This window comes from Cololabis saira, chromosome 9 (assembly GCF_033807715.1).
Source record: "Cololabis saira isolate AMF1-May2022 chromosome 9, fColSai1.1, whole genome shotgun sequence".
Taxonomy (NCBI): domain Eukaryota; kingdom Metazoa; phylum Chordata; class Actinopteri; order Beloniformes; family Belonidae; genus Cololabis; species Cololabis saira.
Window position 1 is genome coordinate 46,793,799 of NC_084595.1, and position 25,574 is coordinate 46,819,372.

Below are 25,574 nucleotides of genomic sequence, written 5' to 3' on the forward strand. Positions count from 1 at the left end.
TAAATCTACCCGTGACCACACCCCTTTCCCTACAAGGGAGGGGGGGGGTGGCAGCCTAGTGGTTACAGATGAGGGCTGGAGTCTGGAGGACCCAGGTTCAAGCCCCTGGATTGCAACCAAAACCAAAACCACCTTGGGCCCCTGAGCAAGGCCCTTAACCCTCCCCGGGCGCCGTGCCATTGCATGGCAGACTACTGCTACTAGTTCAACTAGAAAATGGGTTAAATGCAGAGAAAGAATTTCCCCATTGTGGGAGTACTAAGGAAAGCTTTCTTTCTTTCTTTCTTTCTTTCTTTCTTTCTTTCTTTCTTTCTTTCTTTCTTTCTTTCTTTCTTTCTTTCTTTCTTTCTTTCTTTCTTTCTTTCTTTCTTTCTTTCTTTCTTTCTTTCTTTCTTTCTTTCTTCAATTCTGCTGGGTGCGAGGTCCGTCATTGTGTCCGCCATGGCAATTGTGGCAATTGTTAAATAGATGTTATGACTATATTTTATGATAGCATTTAACTTGTATTACATAAATCGTTTCCTTCAGTTTCATTATTGTATGTTGCAAAAAATCAAAAAACAAATCTGACATAGGCCTACCAGTGGCATCTCTGCCGTCACCCAAAAGCATTAAAATAGCATTCATTTGTCTGTATCTGAAGAAGTGTATCTTTTCTAACTGATTAAAATATCTCTTTACCGGTAGAGGTGGGCACACATGTAACACATGCTCTCCGGCTGCAGACTTCAATTTAATCCAGTGGAATATAGCTAACAACCCCAATGTGAGAGGAGACAACCACAGAAACAAGAGGACATACTCGATCTTAATTTCATAATATATACTATAAATAAAATAATGGAATGTACCACAATCTAGAAAGTGCGCGTTCAGCTACGGAAGATGTTCACATGTTCATCAGTTGCACCTCCACCACCAGGGAGACAAGGAGAAGATTCAACACCCTCCCAGCCCCCTACAACGGCTCCTGTTCTAATTATAATAATATCATTACAAGGTGACAGTGTGAAGGTTTTACTGGTACACACCACTTATGTGTCCCCACTGTGTGGCTCCTAAAGGGATCAGTGCAATGGTGCAGCATCCAAATAAAAGGTAGCATACTCACGCCTGGTCCCTTTAAACTGTATTAAATGCATTAGTTAGCGGCCTTTTAATATCACAACTTGCCCAAAGGCCAAATGAGACCCACAGACCTCACAGCAGCCTTTGACACCATCAGCCAAACCATCCTTCTTTCCCACCTGGAATCACCGGAACTGCTCTCCTCTGGTTAAGGTCATACCTCACAAACAGACAACAATTAATTAGTATCAACAACTGCACCTCTTCCACTGCCCCTCTGTCACAAGGTGTACCCCAGGTAGGCCTGGGACGATAACAAATTTTGCTGGACGATATATTGTCCCACAAATTATTGACGATAAACGATATTATTGTCGACATTGTCGAGACCAAAATAAGCACTTATGTAATGTTAATATATCATAATAATGCAAGTACACCCTTTCAAATGTAATAATTAAACCTTTATTTGAACTTGGAGAACTTTTAAATATGCAAAACAAATAAAACAAGCAAACGGGGGGTTCGAGCCTTCGTGCCCCCAAGTGCAGACCGTCGGGACGCCCGGTCGCGACGTGCGGGGACCTCCGCACCCCTCGCAGAAACCGCCACCCCCCAAACAGCAGCTCTCACCCGCAGGGGTGAGAGGAAAAAGGGAGTGCCGTCTCCGTCAAGCCCCCCGCTTGCGCGGAGGACTCGGCTACCGGTGGACTCAGGTCTCCGCGCTGACCGCGTACCACTGCGCCTGCGAAGGCCGGCGGAGGCGGACACACGCTCCCACCCACTGGGGGATCTTGGCGACGGACGCGTGGGGTGACGGAGCTCCGGCTCGTCCCGCCGGCGCGCCCGGCAATCACCCGAGCACTGAGCCGCGGGCTGGAGGGAGAGAGACGGCCGGCCCCCGGGCCGCCACCGCCCCTCTCCTCTCCACCCGCACTCTCCTTTTTTTTCGCCTACGACCTCAGATCAGACGAGACAACCCGCTGAATTTAAGCATATTACTAAGCGGAGGAAAAGAAACTAACAAGGATTCCCTCAGTTCAACCCGAGGCTCCGCCTCCCCCCACAGATACAAAGAGTCTGAATGATTGACAAGATGGTTCACTCCGTTAATTTTTTTCCGCTAAGGAACAAACGCGCCCAGGTGCTAAGACCGATGCACAGAGTGAGCCCTCTTGTCATCCAGTGTGTTTGGAGGCCGGAGACGAGGAAAACAAATATGCGTGCATATGGCCATTTATCGAGGCCGGAAACATTATCGAGTCCATTTTCATTTATCGTGCGATTTATTGATTATCGTCCCAGGCCTAACCCCAGGGTTCAGTGCTCGGTCCTCTATTCTTCATCCTCTACATCAGTGGTCCCCAACCTTTTCTGTACCGCGGACCGGTTTAATGTCTGACAATATTTTCACGGCCCAATCTAAAGGTGTAGCTGATAAAAACTAAATAAAATGCCCGGCATTAAAAACGGTGGTATTTTCGCTATAGTAGTAATAATAATAATAATAATAATAATAATAATAATAATAAAACATCATTTTTGAAGAAATAAAATTAAATATTTGGAAATTGTAAATTACCTATAATATCAGTGTTTCTATAAATGTGTTTTTATGTTTGTTTTCTCATTAACGTTATTTAAAGCCAGGCTTTTATTTTATTGTTATATATTAAGTAGACCGATATTAAGTGCTTTTATTTTGAAGGCGTCTCACCGAGACCACGTAAACATCCTGAGCTTCGGACTTTAACGGTTAAAGTTTAACGGCAGTAGAAAGTGTGTCTGAAAGACTAAACTAGGCTACGTTCACACTGCAGCTCCCAAGTGACCCAAATCCGATTTTTTGCTCATATGTGACTCAGATCCGATTTGTTTATGACAGTGTGAACAGCACAAGTCACATGGAATCTGATCTTTTCAAATCAGATTCAGGTCGCTTCCATATGTGGTTCTAAATCGGATACAGGTCTGATGTTTTGCAATGCGACCTCAGTGTGAACAGGCAGGTCGGAATTAATGCGACTTTGACGTCACACGCAGAGCCCCGAGCCGCGGGGGAGACACGGGAGAGGCGGGGGTCCCTCCGGGCCGTCCCCGCCTCTCCTCCTCCCCTCCCTACCGCTCACCTCTTTTTCACCTACGACTTCAGATCAGACGAGACAACCCGCTGAATTTAAGCATATTACTAAATAAAGAAGCTGAGGATTCAAATCAGCGAAGCAGTCGTGGTCGCATAACCTGCCCGTTTTACAACGAGCTGGACCGTGTGTTAGGTGATAAACCCAGCTGAACGCCGGAGAGCAGAGCTGACACTCCGGGGAGCGGAGCTAGAGCCCCCCCGCCCGCTCCCGCTGCATTTCTGACCATTACCGCCCGCAGTCCTGCACCCGCAACGTGTGTGTTCCGCTCCCGCAGTGTTTACATCCGCTCCCGCAAAACTCTGAGAATTCATGCCCGCATAATGATAGAGATGCAAGAGAAACGTCCTTGACAAATCTATCTGATTTAATGTTAACATGATAATTGTGGAGCTTGATGGATAATTGGCAGTTCATCCACCTGTTGGATGCAAATCCATCATTGTCATCATCACACGTCTCTGCGCATGCGGGTCAGTTCAGGGCCGCGATGCGTTCACACTCGAGTCGGATATAGGACACATTTTAAAAGATAGTGTGAACAGCCACACAAAAAAATCGGATATGGGAAAAAATCGGAATTGAGCATTAAGGACTGCAGTGTGAACGTAGCCCTAGTGTCGGGAATGCTAAAGTGGAGCCTAAAACAAACAAACACCTGCTGATGAGGATTTGTGCAAATTTTATACCGTATTTATGTCCAGCTTGAGTTTGGTTGCTCATGTATTGTGGTAGCTTTATTGCCAACCGACCGAGCAGCTGCGTCGGTCTGTATTTAAGTTAAACTTATATGAATGTAGAAAGACTAACTATTTATTTTATTCCTTTATAGCTCTTACGGTGTGTTTGCAGTGTATTTACATCCAAGGAATAAAAACATTGTGAACCATCAGTTTGAGAGTCATCCATCATCAGTCGGGGATTCTACAGAAATTATTTTTTAATTAAAAAAAAAATTTTTTTTTTTTTTTTTTTTTTTTCTTTCTTCTCTCTGTGCGGCCCGGTACCAAATGACCCACGGCCCGGTACCGGGCCGCGGCCCGGGGGTTGGGGACCACTGCTCTACATGCTCCCTCTCGGTAACATCATCCGCCGCCATGGTCTCCACTTCCACTGCTATGTCGACGACGTCCAGCTCTACATTCCCACCAACTCCATCACCACCGCAACTCACTCCACCCTGACCAACTGCCTTATTGAAATAAAATCATGGATCATAAAATCAGACATAATCATCATTGGTCCCAAATCCCTCAACAACACCGCCCACACCTTCAGTCTCACCATCGACAACTCCTCTCTGTCTCCCTCCAGTCACATCCACAACCTCGGAGTCATCTTTGACAACAACCTCTCCTTCCAACACCACGTCAACCACATCAGGAAAACTGCCTTCTACCACCTGAAAAACATTGCACGCCTCCGCCCATCACTCTCCTTCCCCGCCGCTGAAACTCTCATCCATGTCTTCATCACATCCAGACTCGACTACTGCAACAGCATTCTCTACGGCTCATCCTCCAAAGTCCTCAATGAACTTCAACACATACAAAACTCTACCGCTCGCCTGCTCACTCACACCCCATGACCACATCACCCCAGTCCTCCAGAGACCACATCACCCCAGTCCTCCAGAGACCACATCACCCCAGTCCTCCAGAGACCACATCACCCCAGTCCTCCAGAGGCTCCACTGGCTCCCTGTCCCTCAACGCATCCACTTCAAAGTCCTCCTCCTCCCCCACAAAGCCTTCAACAACCAGGCCCCTGCTACCTCACCGACCTGCTCCACCGCCACACTCCCTCCCGCAGCCTCCACTCCTCCGATGCCAACCTCCTGTCTCCAGCACTCAGAACCAAGCACCGGACCTGGGGCCACAGAGCCTTCTCCATAGCTGCCGCCCCTCTGGAACTCTCTCCCCGCTCACATCCGCAACTGCACAGACTTACCCACCTTCAAATCGCATATCAAAACTCACCTCTTCAGAACAGCTTTTAATGTGTGATTTGTTTCTTATCATTTATCTTATCTTTTATCTCTTATCTTTTTTTATTCTGTGGTTTTTAATTTGTTTGATCTCAACAATTTATCTTTCTGTCTGTAAAGCGTCTTTTAAAGCGTGAGATCTTTTAAAAGCGCTCTATAAATAAAATTGATTATTATTATTATTATTATTATTATTATTATTATTATTAAATCCAAATACAAGCCCACTTTATAGCAACACACACTCTTCCAACACTGCAACATTCTCATCTGGGTGTGATTGTAAAACTCAAAGCACTACTGTATATAAAGTGAGTATATAATGGAACCGCTCAGTGTCATTGTGGTTGTGTGAATGGGTAAATGAGAAGCACAGTGCTCTGCTTAGCCTGGATAAAGATTAAAAGACATCATATAAGTGCAGACCTCAGAGCAGACAAGAGGCGCCTTCTTTTTCATGAGAGAAACCTCAATCGCCACAATCCAATAGTATCTAAAGATATCCAAGAAGGATTCATATTTGAAAAGAAAAAATATTAGAAATAAAACAATGGGAAAGTATGGTCTTTTAAGTAGTCACAGAGTCAACGCCAAAACACATGCATACTTCAATCAATCAATCAATCAATCAATCAATCAATCAATCAATCAATCAATCAATCAATCAATCAATCAATCAATCAATCAATCAATCAATCAATCAATCAATCAATCAATCAATCAATCAATCAATCAACCAACCAACCAACCAACCAACCAACCAACCAATCAATCAATCAATCAATCAATCAATCAAACCTGAAGAACACAATGTGATGAATTTGGTTTGAAAAGCGTCCTGGCCAAGAACAGTTCCAAGGACAAACATATACCTTATATAAAAAGAATCAAGGACATAGGAAACTAATGCAATAAAGATTTGTATGATAAAAGAAACATAACAATATGAGACTAATGATCAGTGAATCAAACAAAACCTGTGCACTTAAACTCACCATCAAAGCCTTCTTAAAAATGTCCAATGAAACCAGTTCAGCTAACTTCAGGGTCTCTTGCAGGTTGTTCCAACCAATTGGAGCTCCATATTTAAAAGACCATAACTGAGGTATGAAACAAGAATTTTCCTGCTTTACGGTAATAGAGTTAATCACTGCTCGCCATGAAGGTAGCATAGTTTACTGTAGGGCTGCAACGATTCGTCGACGTTGTCGACAAAAATCCTTAATCAAAGTTGTCGACAATGAATTCCATTGTCGACAATAGTCGCCATACGTGTTTTTCCAACGGAGTGAGGCGTCTCACTTCAATACAATCTTTGTCGAGTTGTGCATGCACGACAACGTCTCAGCGCAGCTGCGGGTAAAAAAACTTTGATAAAAAATTAAATAAAAAGTTTGGGAGCATTTTATTTTTTCATTTATTTATTTATTTATTTTTTACCTTGTCTGCACACATATTAATGATTGATACCATGAAGGTAGAAACCAAAGGTATATATATGTGCATTATTACTATATTTAATATATATACATATATATACGCATACATATGCATACACATACATAAATATACACATACAAACCCAGTGATTTTTTTTTTTTTTTTTTTTTTTTTTGGGGGTGGGGGGGGTGACGACATCCACTGCCAATCCAGGAAGCAGGAACACACGGAAACACACGTCAAGCACTGGAAATCTGCAACAAAAAACCACAAACAAAACACGAAACCGGCACGAAGCCGACCAAAACACGAACAGCAATCGACCCAAATTTTGAGATCTGATCGCAGTCTGAGCTAGCTACCGCTACCGCTACCTAACCCCAAAAACTACAGAGCCAGCATGCAGGTGAACAAGCCGATGTGTGTGTATGCGTGTATGTATATGATCATGCGTGTGTGTGTGTGTGTGTGTGTGTGTGTGTGTGTGTGTGTGTATATGTGTATGCGTACGTGTGTGTACATGTCTTTGTGTCTATGTGTGTGTGTGTATGTATATGTTTGTGTGGCTGTGTATGTGTGTGTTTATGTATGTGACTGAGTGGCTATGTGTGGCTATGTGTGTGTGTGTGTGTGTGTGTGTGTGTGTGTGTGTGTGTGTGTGTGTGTGTGTGTGTGTGTGTGTGTGTGTGTGTGTGTGTGTGTGTGTAATAAACCAAACAAAGCTCCACCTGAAGTGTATCTATAGTGGGGGAGGGGGGGGGAGCAACCCCGCCACCCGCGAGACCAGAGGCCGACACGGAAGAACCCGGAACCCAGGCCACCAGCAACCCCACAGAGGGGAGAAGTAGGAGGGAGGCAACCCACCGCCTGCCCCCCCCGCAGAGGCAGCAGGGGGGGGCGGAGACGGGCCCGGAAAGAGGGAACCCCCCACCAGGGCGACACCCGCACAGGCCCGACAACGGAGGGCCCCAGACCCAGGCATCCCATTCATTCATCCATTCACCTATCCGATACCTATACTAATAATAAGATATACTATACATAATAATAATAACAATAATAATAATAATAATAATAATAATAATAATAATAATAATAATAACCATCTTTGTATAATATAATATTGATAAATTATTAAGTTTTGTTGTCCTGCCAATGGAGGCTCAAATCCTCCATGGCAGGACCCTTCCACACCGCATTCTCACCGACACAGACACACAATCACGCACCGTTTCCCCCTCCCCGGGGGGGTCCAGCACCGCCAGAAGGCACCCCAGGCTGCACGGCGAGCCCCGCCAGACCCGGGTATCCCGACCCACCTATCCCAGGCCGGCGAGGGAACGCGGGTGATGTGGGACCCCCTCCCACCCCTGGTGTTGAGTGCATGTGATTAATGCCATAAAAACAGGGAGGGGGAGGGCCAAGTATCGATTTGACACCGACCCCCCCCCTCCCGAACTACGTGCCCTTGTCAAATGTATTTATAAAGTGTTGAATGTGCAGTGTCTACTTTGCTGTTAAAACCATGAGGCGGGGAGTGCCGGGCCATGCGGGACAATGCCCCTCACGACCCGGACCCCCCGCCCCTTAGCCTATGTGCGTATGAATCGTGTAGGGGGGGAAGGAGGGGGAGCGGAGGCCGAAGCCAGGAAGCAGGACCAGCAAAGCCGGCCCTGGTAAGACACCTGCGTTCCCCCACCGGCCATCCAGTAGACGGGGGCCGGCCCTCCGAGCCGGGCCAGGGCCCCACCGTACCTCCACGGGCGCCCCCGGCGCCGCCGGAGCCCCCAGACGGAGGGGGAAACAGTCCAACATCCCCCCATTCATACTGACAACATAAGACATAGACACCTGGGAATGGTGCCACCCCGCCGCCGCGCTCGCCCGTGCACCCCCCGGTCAGGGGAGGCCAGATCCCCGGACCCGGCCCCACCCCCCCCCCGGGGCCACCCCGGCGGACACCCCAAGGGTCACGGAGTCCCCACATCCTCAGGGGCACTCGGCCCCCGCCCAGCGACGGAGGACCAAGGCAGCAATGCCCCCCCAGCGCAGACAGCCACCCCCCACCCAGGCAGGGCCGGGCCCTCCGAACGGGACCCCCACGACCTCGGCCCAGCCTGTTTGGGAGCATTTTAGCCTCGATACGGTGAATAAAAAGATGACTTGCAAGGTTTGCAAAGCCGACGTTGCTTTTCACAGGAGCACGTCGGTAATGCATTTGAAGAGAAAGCACGTCGGAGTGCTGAACGAAACGGACTCGCCTTGGTAAGATATTAAGCATATTTTGGCTTTAAAAGAAAGCTTTTACGTTATGCCTGACAAAGTATTAAATTAAGTCGGATATTTGGAGAAACTGCGTTTAGTGTCTGTGGAGCATCTTGGAAGAGAGACGCACGGGACCGCAGTCGGTCAGCAGTATTCTCTCCCTCCACAGCAATGTAATGGCCAAGCCATTCATTTATTAAATTAATTCGTTTCATTCTAAACTTTGTTTATTTTATGTTATTTATTAGTATTATTTGAGCCACTCACAGCTACTCTCGTTTCTATAACCTCAATCACATAATTGATGCAGCGCGAAAGGCGAAAAAAGGCTTGTGCGCTGATGACAATTGATGGATTTGCATCTAACTTTCAGTCAGGTGCCTATGAACTGTCAATTATCCATCAAGCTCCACAATGATCATGTTAACATTAAATCAGATAGATTTGTCTGGACTTTTCTCTTGCGGGACGGGAGAAGAGTTTTGCGGGAGGGGCGGAGTGTAACACACATGTTGTGGGCGGTAATGGTCAGAAATGCAGCGGGAGCAGGATGAAGAAAACAGTCCCGCTATATCAGGGCTCTAGTGCCATTTTTCTTGTGTTTATTATCATTTGCCACATAATTAATGCAACCTCATACTAAATTTAAAAAAAAATTACTAATTATCCGATTAGTCGACTAATCGTTTCAATAGTCGGTGACTAGTCGACTATTAAAATAGTCGTTAGTTGCAGCCCTAGTTTACTGCAGCTTCATTTATAGAGTGGCGTTAAGCTTGTAATCAGCTGAAATTTAAAGAGGCAACATTTTGCGACTCTTATGTGAGATATATGAATATAGTTTATGCTGAACTACCTTGAATATTGTGTAGTACCTCTTTGATGGCCTGCCACTTGAGGGAATTGTCTTCGCTGATGATGCTATCAGCCACGCTAATGAAGTGCTGACTCAGCTCCTGGAGGCTGGAGGTGTCTTTGCTTGCGTTTTTGACATCATCAAGCGGCTGTGAGGGGACATCAGCAGTCAGCGAGAGCAGCTGAATAAGCGACAGCATGTCTGCCGGCTCCAGTTGGTTCTGCGGCGTGTCTTCCAGAGCCTGGGCAGAGACGTTCAGCAGGTCTGCGGCCTGGGCCAAGCTGTCCAGATCCACCAGCTGTCCTGGCACGGGCTAAAAGGCCAGAACGAGAGGCTGGTTCAAGCAAAAGCGCTATTAACACTATTATATTCTTCAATTTTATAGAGACATTTCTAGAATGTGGGTTAAAAGTTTAGAACATTTATAACATTCTTACAATACAAGCTTTTTGAATAGACAACCTTCTTCTGGCCTCCATTGCCAACTTCTAGGTGTTGTTATGTAAGTAAGTAAGTAAGTAAAGTTTATTTATATAGCACCTTTCACAGATATACAATCACAAAGTGCTTTACATTAAAAGAAGGCACACAAATTAAAAGAGATTAAAAAAAAAAAAAGATACCAATAGTATACATATATATAAAAACCTAGATAAAATTAACAAGGTACAGAAAACAGCACTGGGCTGGCATGTTAAAAACATAGTCGCAACGCACATTAAAAACATAGCAGCAACGCAGAGACACAATAAATAAACGGTTAACCAAAAGCCTGTCTGAATAAAAACGTTTTCAGCTGCTTCATAAAGCCTTCACATGATTCTAGAAAACGCAGTTGTGAAGGGAGAGCATTCCATAATTTTGGCGCAACAGCTTGAAAAGCACGGTCACCTCTGGATTTATAATGGGTTTGAGGGACAGACAGTAACGATTGGTGTGCTGATCTAAGAGCCCGATTTGGCACATAAGGTAGGAGGAGGTCAGCGATGTATTGTGGTGTTTGGCCATGCAAAGCTCTGAAAGTTAGCACCAGTATTTTAAAATGGATGCGAAATTTAATGGGAAGCCAGTGAAGAGAGGATAAAATTGGAGTGATGTGTGTTCTCTTACTACTACTAGTTAGAAGCCGGGCTGCTGCATTCTGGACAGTTTGGAGACGATTTAAGGAGGTCTGATTTAAACAGGTAAAAAGAGAATTACAATAATCTAAGCGAGAAGAAATAAAAGCATGAACATGCTATGTGTTGGGAGAAATCTCGTTTTTCAAACGCATGTAAACATGTTACACATAACTAAAATGGTATTCTACCTGGCTCTTGTTGGAGAACTTCATCAGCTGGTTCATAAAGACAGTGGCCTGGGAGATCTGAGAATCCCTCATCTGCTGCAGCCTGAGGTATCGCTCTGCAACAAAGACAAAATAACACTGGACTTGGTGACATGTAGCAAAAAGGCATGTCCTCTGCTACTACTCATCACTCAACTGTGAACCCGTTAAAGCATCGAAGAATAATCTCCGAACTTCAAGCTGTACATATTTCCAGTTTTGATATTTGTTTTTTTGCTCCATTGGCTACCCGTAAAATTCAGAATCCAATTAAAAATTTTATTACTTGCGTATAAAGCCCAAAACGGCTTAGCTCTGCAATATTTGCAAGAATCTGATAGTACCATATGTTCCTAACAGAGCTCTTGGTTCTCAGAGTGCAGGCTTGTTCGTAGTTCCTAGATTATCCAAATGTAAATTTGGAGGGCTTAAGTGCACCTAATTCAAATTAATGGATCAGTTTGTCATTGTCACGGTTTGGTACTTCCTGTTTTATTTTGAAGCCTGTGTCTTTGTGTTTGAGTTCTGGTTTGACCTTCCTGTTTCCCATCGGCCCTGATCATCTGCACCTGTGTCTCGTTAACCCTTGTGTATATCTGGTCTTGTCTTTCCCTTGCTCCCTGCTGGTCCGTACTTTTTGTTCCTCCATGTTTTCTGCCCAGGTTTTTTGTAGTTTTTTGATTCTTGTTTTAAGCTCTGGTTTTTGTATCCTGTTCAGCAGCGCTTTTGGTTTTGTTTTGACAAATAAATCACTGTTTGGGAACTCCTGCCTTCTGGTCTCCTGCAACTGGGTCCTACTCCAACAGTACCCTGACAGAACGGAAAAGCCAGCATGGACCCAGCAGGAGAAAGTTTTGCCGTTTGGCAATACGTTTACCGGGAGGCAGAACTCACAAGTCCTGGTTGGCAGGAGGTAGATGAAGAGGATTTCCCCTTCTGGGGAACACGCCTGGCTAGAGGCGTCCCCAGGAGTTTTCAATCGCAGGGGAAACAACTACGGCGGCAGCAGTCCCAGCCTGTTCCCGAGGTGGTCCCGGACGCACCCGTGGCTGTTCCCGAGCAGGTCCCGGACGCACCGTTCACTGTTCCCCAGGTGGTCCAGGACGCACCGATCGCTGTTCCCGAGGTGGTTCCAGACGCACTGTTCGCTGTTCCCCAGGTGGTCTAGGACTCTGCTCGCGCCTCAGCCCAAGCCAAGGTCCCTGCCCGCGCCACAGCCCAATCCAAGGTCCCGAGAACGACTGTCTGCCCAGTCCCGAGAACGGCCAACTGCCCCGTCTGCCCGGCCCCGAGGACGGCCCCCTGAACTGTCTCGCCGATCTGCCCAGGCTAGTTCCCAGACCCCCTGAGCTCTGACTAGGTGTTGGCCTAAAACTACATTCTACATTTGAAATTTCCAAAATTTAGTAAAGGATCATTATCTGTTCCTTGCTGTAAGCGATGTCTGTATTTCATGTTCATGAAATCGGTTTGCAGTCAAATACACAAGGCCAGCATAAAGACTGCACGCCAGGTGGAGGGCAGTGGTGGGACGTTCCAGTCCCAGAACCACAGACAGACATGAGCTGTGGCTCCTTTGAAAAGGCTTGCACACCTGCCCTCGATGCACTGGGACTCCTAAATATGGCTTGAATTTCTCAGTGAAATGTCACAGAGAAATTCAAGCAAATGCGCAAAAGTCTAAATGTTCTTTAAAGAACATTAGTGTAACAATGAATGTGAATGTGTGAGAATGGTTATTAATATTATTATAGAAAAGCGGATGGATGAATGGATGAATGAATGGGATGCCTGGGTCTGGGGCCCTCCGTTGTCGGGCCTGCGCGGGTGTCGCCCTGTTGGGGGGTTCCCTCTCTCCAGGCCCGTCTCCGGTCCCCCCCTGCTGCCCACGCAGCGGGGTCCTCCTTTGGTCCTGGGGGCCACTTTCGTAGGGGCGGGTGCACCTGCCCGCGTCGGCGGCTGGGGCGGCTCTGTCTCTCCGGGCAGGCTGGCCCCTCGCCGGGTGGGGGTCGTTGGCCTGGGGGGTGAGGGCCTCCTGACCGCATGTCCGGCCCGTGCCGGGTGGTTGGGGTTCGCCTGGGTCCCGGCCCACCGCCATGGGTTCCCTGGCTGCCTCTTCCCATGGTCGTGGGGGCCCCGCCCGCGGGTCCCCTTGGCCGCCGCTGGGAGGGGGCAGACCTCGCTGGCGGTGGGTTTCCTCCGCCCTCTCCTCGCCCTCTGTGGGGTTGCGGGTGGCCTGGGTTCCGGGTTCTTCCATGTCTCTGGTCTCTAGGGTGGCGGGGTTGCGCCCCCGTCCTCCACTGTCCACTATACAGTTCCGGTGGAGCATTGACACACATACATACACACACACACACACACACACACACACACACACACACACACACACACACACACACACACACACACACACACACACACACACACACACACATACATAGCCACAGAGACACACATACACACACACATAGCCACACGGACATATACACACACACACACACACACACACCCAGACACACACACACACACACACACACACACACACACACACACAGACAGACAGACAGACAGACAGACAGACAGACAGACAGACAGACAGACACACAGACAGACACACACATAGCCACACAATGTGTTTCCAATGGATGTACATTTTGTACACAGTTCTTCAGCTCATCTTTGCTCCTCATAGACTCAGCCTTTTGTAAATAATGCCTTTGTTCCAAATTTGAATCTGTTACAGTATCTCATTCCAAGTCTTTGGGCCCACAGTTATTGAGTCTGCAGTTATCTGCGTGCAGCTGCGTATGCCCCCCCCCATTAGGGAGAGCGTGCAGAACGGAACATGGTGTCCTCGACGCTTCTGCGCTTTCCTCAATTCACTGATTCTACAACACTTCTCCAACGATCCAAAAGCACACACTGGCTGTCTCTGTTTGAATAGTATGAATAGAAAAATGTGTTCATACAGAAAAACTGAAAAAGGAAAAAAGCTCTTTCTTCTTCCATAATGACAAGAGCATAATTCAGCTCAGAGGCACGGTATGTTATTCCTGGACACCTTTGTACCCTCTGTAGCTTGACCCCACACTTTTTCTTTCTTTCCATCCATCCATCCATCCATCCATCCATCCATCCATCCATCCATCCATCCATCCATCCATCCATCCATCCATCCATCCATCCATCCATCCATCCATCCATCCATAATTGTTTAATTAGGATCCCCATTAGCTACAGCATGACTACAGTGCTAAACATAACATAATAAAAGCTAACCAAATACATTTCCACTAGATAAAGAGAATATAAAATTAAAAATACTCTGCAAAAAAAGCAGAGACACATTCCACAAAATGAAGACAGTGAAATGAGAACATAACACAAAACAAAACCGAAACACTGCACAGTTAAGAGTTCATCTGAGGTCGTCAAAAAGTCTGAAAAGCAGTCCACAATTTCATTTCATTTGTAGTCTAGAACTTCACAACTGATCTAATACAGAAAAAAAGAAAGAAAAAAAAAATACATTCAACAACAGTCATAACTAACTATGTTTCCATTTCCTGCATGTCAGACAATCAGTCTCAGCAGCTGCTGGTTTCAGGGATCTCTATTTCAATGTTCTATAATTTTTACTTATACTGATTCAAAAGATGTTGCTGAACGAATAATTTGCATGCATGTAATACATAGAGTATATATGCATGTTTGTGGATGGAGTGTGAAGTTTACCTCTGCTGCTCCTGCAGATGAACGGCAGACGTTCTGAACAGTCCGTCAGGCCCAACGTCAAGAGTTGATCCCGCCGGCGTTGCAATGTCCTGCAGCCCTGCAGCTCCATCTGGTGGTGCACTACTTCTTACAAATTCATATTTGTAAGAAGCATGTGCACACGCGTGCACACACACACACATTATCATCATCTGCAGCAGCTTAACACTACTTTATTTCTATTTCAATATTGAGAAAAAAATGCCTGTCTTTGTGAATCATGCTGAGATACTATGTGATCAATCCAGCAGGAAGTGAATTTGATTTCTTTATATCTGAATGTTAAAAATTCGATTAGAACCTGAATATATATTGATTTGAATAATTGCTTTTAAAATCTCAATCTGAATGGCCTAATTTGAAATTGAATCTATTGGTTTGAATGTGTATCAGGATAAAATCTTGATAAAAACTGTATTTAATTCCCTAATTCATTCTCACTTTTCAGTTTGACTTCTCTTTATTCAAATTCAGATGGGCCAAACATCCGGGCCTTCGCGTCAGAATAAACTAACTCCAGGACCACGAGTATCTAAGGCTAAGTATACCTGACATAGTTCGAGCGATTTAAAATACTGAATCCATAACAGCTTCTAGTTTTGAGAAGATTCAGCTGAACATATGGGCAGAATTTCCTTAATCAGATCCTATCCTGTTGAGCCTTTTATTAACTGATAAAAGCATTATATTTAATTCAAGGCATATCATAAAAAGAGTCTAAAAAGATGGAAAGGACAGATAGGCTGATCTTGCACCTTCCTAAAGAGTTTATCATGCTACGAGAAATACCATCCTCAATCTTTATTGCAAATGATTGAACATTCTAACTTTTACTTAATACAAGGTGAAAGAAAGGGAAATAGCTGCGAGGGAATTCATGTAAATCGTGCACTTGGTGACAAGTTTTTGATATTTGGCATGGTGTTAGGTATGGACATAAGGTTTTCAAAAACCACAGCAAAACAAATTGGGATGGCCCCCTAGTGACTTAGTTCTGAGTTTCTGTTCATCTTAAGCCTGAATGAAGGCCACTGTTCTCACCCAATGAGATTGACACTACAGTGATAGTGACCTGTCCAATAAACAGAAAATTGCATTCCTTGGGGGTGAAAATAGGGGGTCTATAGCCCTATACAATATGTCTATGTTACTTAATTCTAGAGATATTGAGTTTTTTGGGCAAAAAATGACCTTGAAAATTAAATTTGACCTTCAACATGACCAGGAAATGTATCTCAGAATTGAATTCTTAGCACCAAAAAAGTAGAAAAAGTGACAATATACAACAATCTAGGTGTGAGAAAGTGAGCAACCCCTCCCCTTCTCACCATCACCAGACTTTTTTTTAATGTGTGTGGAGGATTGGGCGTGGTCTGCGGGGGAGCAGCACACAGGTGTGCCGGGTTCTGCTGATTGTGGCACACCTGTGTCCAATCAACCTCTCCTCCCTGCCTGGGTTTATAAACAGCAGCTGCATACCAGAAGAGGGGTCTGCTGAATGGAGGAAGCTTGTTGAGAGGCTATGCCCCATTGTGCCTTTTTTTTTTTTTTAGAATATTGATTTTGCCCTCCGCCTGTACGCCTGTATGTGTTTTTTTTACATAAAATAAAAAGCCTTATTTTTTGGCATTCTACGCTCTGCGAGGTTTTTTTTACACCTCATCACCCAGGTCCAGTTTTGCCTTGTCCCCTTGTACGTGGGGAGGCCGCTCTGGTTCCTCACACTAGGACTAAGAGAAGCTGAGATATGACCTTTGGTCTTTTTTGAGGGAGCCATTTTGAATTTTCTGCAAACCGGCCACTAGGGGGCCATCCCAATTTGTTTGCGGTGGTTTTTGAAAACCTTACATCCATACCTAACACCATGCCAAATATCAAAAACTTGTCACCAAGTGCACAATCTTTATGATTTTTGACATATTCCCTCCCAGCTAAAATGCAAAGTATATTATGTATGGCAGCTTATGAATGACTATTCCCATTGATCATTTTAGCACAAAAAAGAAAAAAAAAAACAACTAGAGGGTATCTTGCATTTATCAATGGGATTTCCCATTTGTACGATTCTGACATGGTAAAGCAAAGCAAAAGCCTATTGAGAAGATAATAGCTTCACATACTAGCTTCCATGAATTTACCTGCATTAGGGAATGGTTAATCAAAGATTCAAGACTGCAGAGGTTATGTCACATGTATCATCTAAACGTGATCTAAACGTACATTAGAATCTTACCTGGACAAAACAGAAGGGTCTTTACCTCTTTTACCACAGGGTGGCTGCTTATAAGGTCAAGATTCCAGGAGAAAATCCGTTCCTGGGTCAAAGGTGCACATAAGTTCAGAGCTCTCGTATGTCTTGTTTCCAAGGATATGTTCCAAACATTCAAGTCAGTGATATTTCCAAAAAAAGGCTCCGTGAAATTTCCCCCATACGAATCTTGGTCCTGACCCAGAATGAAAATACCATTTCCATAGATATCTCTGTAGGTGTCTGTGGCCGAGCCCGTGTCTCTCATCTCCCCATCCACGTAGATGGCCCAGTGGTTGCTGCTCCGGTGCCAAGTGACACAGATGTGATGCCATGCTCCGTCATTTGGGAAGGATGCTTTATACGGTAAGTGCTTTCCATGGATGATGAGTGCCAGGAGGATGCGACTGTGCGCATTCATTTGACCTCTTAACTGGAACTCATTGATAAAAACAGGTGCAGCATAAGAGAAAATAGTGGAGACCTCATTCCACTCTGGGTCCCACTGAACTCGAACGCACACGCTGATGGATGACAGCGCAGGAAAAGACATGTTGACATGGGCAAAACCCTCATGGGACTCCTTTGGGAAGTTTAAAGCTGAGAACTTCAAATCTAATTATAAAGAAAGAAAGAAAGAAAGAAATCAAGCAATGCTTTTAGCTGTTTTAACATATCATACCTTATTAATTAGGGGTGTAACGATACACTAATCTCGCGATACGGTACGATACACGATATTGAGGTCACGATAACGATACGATATTATAGCAATATTTTTTTAACAACCTTGAATGAGGAACATATGACTGGAAAAAATGGTCTTTAATTTGAAAGACACAAAATACAAAACAATGCTGTGCATTTGCCCTATTGTTAAAGTTTGTAATGCTTTATAACTGTTTAAGTTTTAAAGAGCGTTGACGCGTACCACACGGCGTACTCACGGCGTAGGCACGGCGTAGGCACGGCGTAGGCACGGCGTAGGCACGGCGTAGGCACGGCGTAGGCACGGCGTAGGCACGGCGTAGGCACGGCGTCGTTTTGACGCAGAACCATAACTAAGCCTTTAAGCTTCTTTCAGAGCTCAGAGCTTCACATGCTCCGGCCTGAGGCCGTAAGGTGAACCCCGTTATCGTTTCATCCTCACACCTTTGGGGACGACACAATCTTTACATCATAAAAAAGATTGATTCATGCTCACCTTATAAGTAAAAGTTTGAAGCTCAAAACCCCACTAGAGTCCCGTGATCGTGACCGCAAAACGGTACTAGTTTCTTCTTAGCGTAGTCAGATTTTGGTCCGCGGGTCGAGGCGCGGTCGGCACGTGATCCCGCTACCAATAGGATGTTACTAGTAAACACAATATATTAATATTAATAACCCAATATCGCGCTACAGTTTGTCACCTCCACGACACGTATCGTGACATTTTTGTATCGCGAAATTTCATGGCACGATATATTGTTACACCCCTATTATCAATACACTGATTGTACTCACACTGCCTGGAGAGGGCTACAGGCTGGGTGGCTGCTTTGCTGGGATCCCTGACCCATACTGGGGAACTGAATCCTCTCTGCTGCAGAAATTCCAGTAATTCCCCATGTTCCTCTGACTGGTCCATAGTGATCAGAGAGCTGAACTGGCCTCTACAGAAAGCATCGGCTCTGGAAAAAGGCAGCGACTCATTGACCAGCTGGAGGGCCCAGTGTGATGTGAAGTGGACTAGCTCGAATGGACCTGGCAATCCATGCACAGAATCAAAAGGGAGATCAATTAATCACAGTTGTATATGAAGGTTTGTGTAGAAAAGTTGGCATCGTGAATAAGATCTACTGGTAAAACAACCCTAAAATTAAACCGCAGTCTCACCATGTGAGTCCTCCATTCCGCCTGGCCCAGCATGTACCGGCTCACTTTCAGATACCACCTGCAGGAAAATATGTCTAATTTACTGCCTTTTTCCTTATCTGCCTTCAACAGTGACAACAACATGATAATTATTTTTTTAAATGAACTGTGCTTTAAAAGTTGACTATATTAAAAACACTTAAAAAATAACAAAAAAATAACATACAGGCTCCATAATATAGAATAAGAAAGCTATTACCTCCAAGAAGAAGATTGTGAGAGCAGTAAGCAGCACTCCAGCCATCTTTAAGCATGTGCTGTCTCCACCTAAAATAAAAAAAATCAGCTCACCTAAAAACATATATATTTACTGAATCAAGATATACTTATCGGAATGTTGTTATTACAAGGTTATCTCAAATGCAGTTAAAGATTAGCACGGCATGGCGATCCAGAAGCTCTTCGCTGCCACTCTTCAAGCCCTGGATTTCAAAAATTCGGAAAAGAGTTTTGATCCAGCTCATCGTTGCTTCTCTGTCAGAGGTAGAGTCACTCATAACATCCACAGTAATGTCCCATTGAGTACTTGGGGTAAAAGTGCCAATAGCCAAACTCAAATCCAGCCTGGGCTCCTTCTCCGGTAACTCGGTGTCAGTGTTGACCAGCAATGCTTCTGCTCTCTTGACTGGGAAAGAACCTGCGATCCCAATGCATCTCAGAGAACTCTCATCTGTCTCTTGCCTCCTTTTTCTCTCCAAACCCAACACCTCTCCCTCCCAGCCTGCCTCCCTCCCTACCACCCTAAAGCCATCTGCTTTTGTCATGCAAATGGGGACATTTTTCAAAAGAACCCCACTTGCGCAAGCAGTGTCAAGCATTTAGCACAGAGAGTTCATGAACAGCGGCAGGGTGGCGGACATTTTTACCACTTAGGCTCTATTTATGCCTTTAACAGGACACTCTAAAGTTAATAGTCACACCAGTTTAATTGTACTCATCAGTATAATTAGGTAAAAGATTAGTACTGCTCATGTTAATTAACAACAAAGCGTGTCTTTGGCCGACATTGGGTGGTTTTGTGCTCCAAGACTGAAGCAAAGACAATTCTGACATTTTCCACAGTCCACATTGACTTCATGTATCAAGGAATTGGTATGATAAAAGACAGACACTGGCCACTTTATTAGGTACATTTGATATACCTAATAAGTATATGTGTATTAAAATGGTAAGTGAATGCATATAAAAGTGGTGAGTGTACCTGGTCAGAAAGTGTGGTTCTGCATTAAATCAACCCTACGCCGTAGGGTACGCGGCTACGCGGCTACGCGGGAGTCTCTCCGTAGCCTACGCCGTAGCCTGACGGGCACCTCCCAAAAAATGGAACTACGACCCAACGCAGACCGAGAGGGCTGTGATTGGTTCGCTTGGTACCAACGCATTTCCGGTTCCGGTTCGTGAAGCAGTCGTGAACTTTCAGCGCTCTTTTCTTCGTGTGTGTGTGATTTTTTGATTTTTTTTTTGGGTGGTTTTGGTTTTTTGCACAATAGTTGTCCTTATCTCTTTGATTCACTGTGACCGGAAAAGCCGGAAGCTAAACAAAGTATCAACTAACGCTCTGGGGGGGAATTGCACCGCGGAGAAATGGAGTGACGGAGAAGTCCGAAGGTTCACGACGGCGTCACAGCAACGGCGTACGCTCTGCCTGGTTTAACGCACAACCTTAAATCAGGCTTAATGGTGTTGAAATTGAGGTGTGACACATAGGCCACGTTCGATCGGCAGGTCAGAGCATTATTATTCATCACCTGAAGTGTCACGCATGTGGAGAGGAAAACACGTGTCACGCATGTGAACGGTGTTTACAGAAGTAAATATGGATCAAGATGTACTTCAACGTGTTTGTCTAGCAGTTTGGAAGTACTTGCACTTGGACCCAAATTAAGTCGAACTGATGAAGGAAAAAAGGAGAGCACAAATGTAAACAATGGCCTTTTGTGTAGCAGTGGCTGCTGCAGTGTCTGCTGCTGCAGTGTCTGCTGCAGTGTCTGCTGCAGTGTCTGCTGCGGTGGCTGCTGCAGTGTCTGCTGCAGTGTCTGCTGCGGTGTCTGCTGCGGTGGCTGCTGCGGTGTCTGCTGCGGTGGCTGCTGCGGTGGCTGCTGCGGTGTCTGCTGCGGTGTCTGCTGCGGTGGCTGCTGCGGTGTCTGCTGCGGTGTCTGCTGCGGTGGCTGCTGCGGTGGCTGCTGCGGTGGCTGCTGCGGTGGCTGCTGCGGTGTCTGCTGCGGTGTCTGCTGCGGTGGCTGCTGCGGTGGCTGCTGCGGTGTCTGCTGCGGTGGCTGCTGCGGTGTCTGCTGCGGTGGCTGCTGCGGTGGCTGCTGCGGTGGCTGCTGCGGTGTCTGCTGCGGTGTCTGCTGCGGTGGCTGCTGCGGTGGCTGCTGCGGTGGCCGCTGCAGTGTCTGCTGCAGTGGCTGCTGCGGTGTGCAGGAGCAGGAGTGGTGGGATCGTGACCTCACGGTCTCCACTGACGGAGCTTCATCGTAATTTCAGGATGTTGAAGACTTTTGAAGATATCTGTCGGGGCCTCTCCTCTAGACTTCCAACACAACACAACACTCATCTCCACTAGCTACTTTTAAGTTTATATAGTATATAATACCATAGTATATAATATTATAGGGATGCTTTTGCTCAGAGAATCAGTTTGCATCTGCTTAAACATCTACCAGGCGACTAGATTATGGTAAATGTAAGAAAGGTTTGTTCAAACAGCCACTTATGGTGTTCATATTTAAACAATTCTTGCAGATTAACCTTTGCTTGAGCAAAGATCTACCTTGATGTACAAATAAGTGAAATGTTCAGTTGAATTGTGTGTTTAGGTATTTCAGAAAAAGACTGACAAAACCTTCCACCTACTGTATATACCACCTATAAAACTGCGCATTGTGTTCAACGCTGGACAGGAGCCCGAAGGCGTAAAGCACTCAGCTCAGAGTTGTGAACAATGTTCCTCTCCATTCCTTCATTTACAGAGCTCTCACTTAGAAGGTAAATACTCTTTACATTCACTAGAGGATTTCATCACATAATGCATTTTTCAAATATATGTTAACCTTTTCATTATAACATAAAATAAGGAAAAAACCCAGGGTGATAATGATTCAATAAATATTCTCAGCTCAATGACAATCCTAGTTAAAAGCTGCAGCTCAGTCTGAAACTTTCAAACTTTAAATTCCTCTTCTTTTTTATTGTTTTTTATAAGAGTCCTTCACAAGAATCTTTAAGCTGTGGTACTCAAGTTTCAATAGCTTAAAATCTTATATAGTTCATACGGACACCAGGAGTCAGAGAAGAAAAACCTTCTCATCAGCTGATACTCAACAGTGACAAACACCAAACTAACTAACTTGTTTCCACCAACAATGTGAGGAAGGTTTTTCTTTGCCTCTTTTATCTGGCAGCCCTATGCTTTAAATACAATACAGGTGATCAGTGTTCTTTTCCCATACATTGCTTAACTTTGCAATTATTCTTTTAGAGGAAAAAAATCTATACTTTTGGGAGCTCAATCATTCTTTTGCCAAAGCCAATATATATCAGAACTAGATAAAAAGCCAAACTAACTTGAATGGAGGAAATGATGAGACTTGGTCTTTAGAAACCAAAACAATGTGGTGTTGCTGTTGTTTTATTTTTTTTTAAGTCAATTTGTAAACCACAAAAAGAGGTTAAAATGATCTCTCTTCAAGTTGTAGAAAACTTAACTGATTGATCGTTTGATTCTCAGACTGTTTTGTTTAATCGTATTTAATACCCACATCTTATGAATCCACAGAAATGTAATATCTTTAACCACAGTGAATTAACCACACAGAGGAGATCCACTCTTTCGCTTTCGCCTTATGATAAAACACTGCCCGGGTTTTCCCCATTTTCCTAAAAAGTAATTTGAAATGCTTTTCACCTTAAGTCACAAATGTCTCTTGTCAAAGCTCTCTAAATCAAGGAGGCCAGTAAGAAGAGCTCACAAAAGAGGACTGGGCTAATTGACCTCTCTCTCTTGCTTTCTCTTCCCTCCCCTGTACCCTTGCTGCCACTGCCACCCAGTGTATTTCCATGACAACCTGTGGATTGTAAGAGAGGTATGGAAACGTCAAACACTCTGTGGGCGCACATCGTTGCACACAAAAGGCCAGTGACATACATGTGGAGTGTGGGTGAAGGCTTTCCCAGAACAACAGGCCTAGCAAGGAAGGAGAGGACAGAAAAACAGTGGCAAACCCGTCCTCATATGGAGCAGGACTGAAATAATAAATTAAATGATAATTATAATACAGGGACATTCTGTGGCATGTGATTTTGCATGTAGATATGGAAAATAGCTAAAACACTGAATCCCTCAAATCAACATTGAATTTCTTCAGAAGTTGCATATTTCTAAATCTGAAGGTAAAAATCGACAGAATGCTTCTTTGTATACAAATGCTGCAGCAATCAGGAGCCATGTTTGTCTGGCCTAATCTGGTAATGGCAGATAGCTTTTATGGCAGCCCATTGGCCATCAATCTGGCCTGTAACTGAAAAAACAGCACCAGGGGTCACACCATTGCCATGGAGATGTGCTTTTAAAACAGCCATATAAACAATATAGGGTGTTGGCATGAGACAAAGAGAAACAGAAAGGGAGAGGGCGAGAGCAAAAGGCAAGTCCAAAGTTAGTATTGTCCTTTTTGGACAGGACTGAATTCAAGTGAGTCAATGTCAACCTGTGCCAGTCCTCTTCCGTGCAGACTGAAGGCAATGAGAGAACTATGTGTGAAGTTTCTTCTCACAATAGGAGTTTTCCAATAACAAATACTAAGCAGTATACTGTTATGTTACAGTACATACTGTAATATAGGACAGTTTGACAAACTGCTTGCGGCATAATTTTACTAACCATATCTTCTCAGGGATCACGGTATAAAATCCAGTGATGTGATTCAAGTAACTGTTTAAATAGTTTGTTTGGTGTATACTGTATAGTGTTCGGAAGCAGCATCCAATGAACCACCATCACTTTTTTATCTCACTTTACAGTTGAAGATGGCAAAAGTCAGCAACGTCATTCAAATATTCAATTCAATTCAATCCATTTTTATTTGTGTTGCGTCTAATACAACAAATGTTGTCTCTAGGCGCTTTCCAGAGACCCAGAACATGACCCCCGACCAATTATTACATTAAATATGAGTACTTCAAGATTAATCTCTAGGCAAAAAGGAACCCCCCCAAAAATTTTTGGTCTCAATCATTTTCTTTCACATCCATGGCTACTCTGAGGGTGGGGAGGTTTTTTGTACCACACCAGGAGACTTTATTTAAAGCAATAAAATAATTTATAATATGACTGATTGACAGTCGGCTCAGCCAACGCGATTGTCACTTTCTTATCCATAAATGTCATTGCTTCCCAAAATAAAACTTTTATTGACATACATGTTGGGTTCACCGGTAACATGGCTGCGCACTGTGGGAAGAAAAACAATCTGAAAATTAAAGCTGCAAGCAGCGATGAACGGGCCCTCGCACTCATGGCCACCGTCCCCCATAAGCATATCAGACATGACACCACCCACGACTTCCTATGTCAAATCAGTCAAAAGTTATAGCAGGAAATAGGGACAACCAATCAGAAGAAGGGGCGGGGCTCCAATGAAGGTCAAGGACTCAATACCAAGTCCGATGACACCACCCACGACTTCCTATGTCAAACCATTCAAAAGTTATAGTCAGAAAATAGGGACAACCAATCAGAGGAAAGGGCAGGGCTAATTTTCACCAATTATGGTCAAGGACTCAATACCAAGTCCGATGACACCACCCACGGCTCTTTATGTCAAACCATTCAAAAGTTATGGCAGAGAAAAGTTTTCTAGGGGGCGCTGTTGAGCCATTAGGCCACGCCCATTAATGCTAACCATGAAATATCAAATTTATCACCAGGCCTGGCTTGCGTGCAAAATTTGGTGACTTTTGGGGAACTATCAAATATGGACCAATCAGATGAAGGGGGTGCGCGCTTTTTGGCGTCTAGCGTCGCCACGATGGAGACGCACATTTTGATGTATAACACACTTGGGTGCACGTTACGGTTCGGGCCGTATTAACTGCCGAAGGAAGGCATAAATTTCGCCAAAATGACACGATTAATTAAAAATGGCCGACTTCCTGTTCGGTTTCGGCCATGGCGCCAAGAGACTTTTCTTTAAGTTGCGCCATGATAATTCAATTCAATTCAATTTTATTTATATAGCGTCTAATACAACAAAAGTTGTCTCTAGACGCTTTCCAGAGACCCATACCCAGAACATGACCCCCGAGCAGTTATTACATAAACAATGGCAGGTAAAAACTCCCCTAGTGGGAGAAAAACCTTAAGCCAAACAGTGGCAAGGAAAAACTCCCCTTTAGGAGGGAAGAAACCTTGAGCAGGACCAGGCTCATAAGGGGGGACCCTCCTGCCGAGGGCCAGACTGGTGGGTCAGGGACGGCAGCAGCACATACAGGTGATACAGGTGGGTACCGATTTTCGTGCATGTACGTCAAACCGTATTGTGGGGCTTGAGGCA

General features: G+C 44.9%; 1 protein-coding gene across 1 annotated transcript in view; it reads right to left on the minus strand.

Moving 5' to 3' along the window:
- The window catches only part of adgrd2 (adhesion G protein-coupled receptor D2), a 72,469-nt gene extending 53,135 nt beyond the window's left edge, over positions 1-19,334 (minus strand). The window contains exons 1-7 of the mRNA XM_061730199.1: positions 19,220-19,334; positions 18,982-19,039; positions 18,610-18,849; positions 17,092-17,721; positions 14,820-14,942; positions 11,067-11,161; positions 9,777-10,070 (exon numbers count right to left, since the gene is read on the minus strand). Of these exons, the coding sequence (XP_061586183.1) occupies positions 9,777-10,070; positions 11,067-11,161; positions 14,820-14,942; positions 17,092-17,721; positions 18,610-18,849; positions 18,982-19,039; positions 19,220-19,321 (1,542 nt within the window). The 5' untranslated portion in view covers positions 19,322-19,334. The remainder of the gene's footprint in view (positions 1-9,776; positions 10,071-11,066; positions 11,162-14,819; positions 14,943-17,091; positions 17,722-18,609; positions 18,850-18,981; positions 19,040-19,219) is intronic.
- Positions 19,335-25,574: the final 6,240 nt, after the last annotated feature.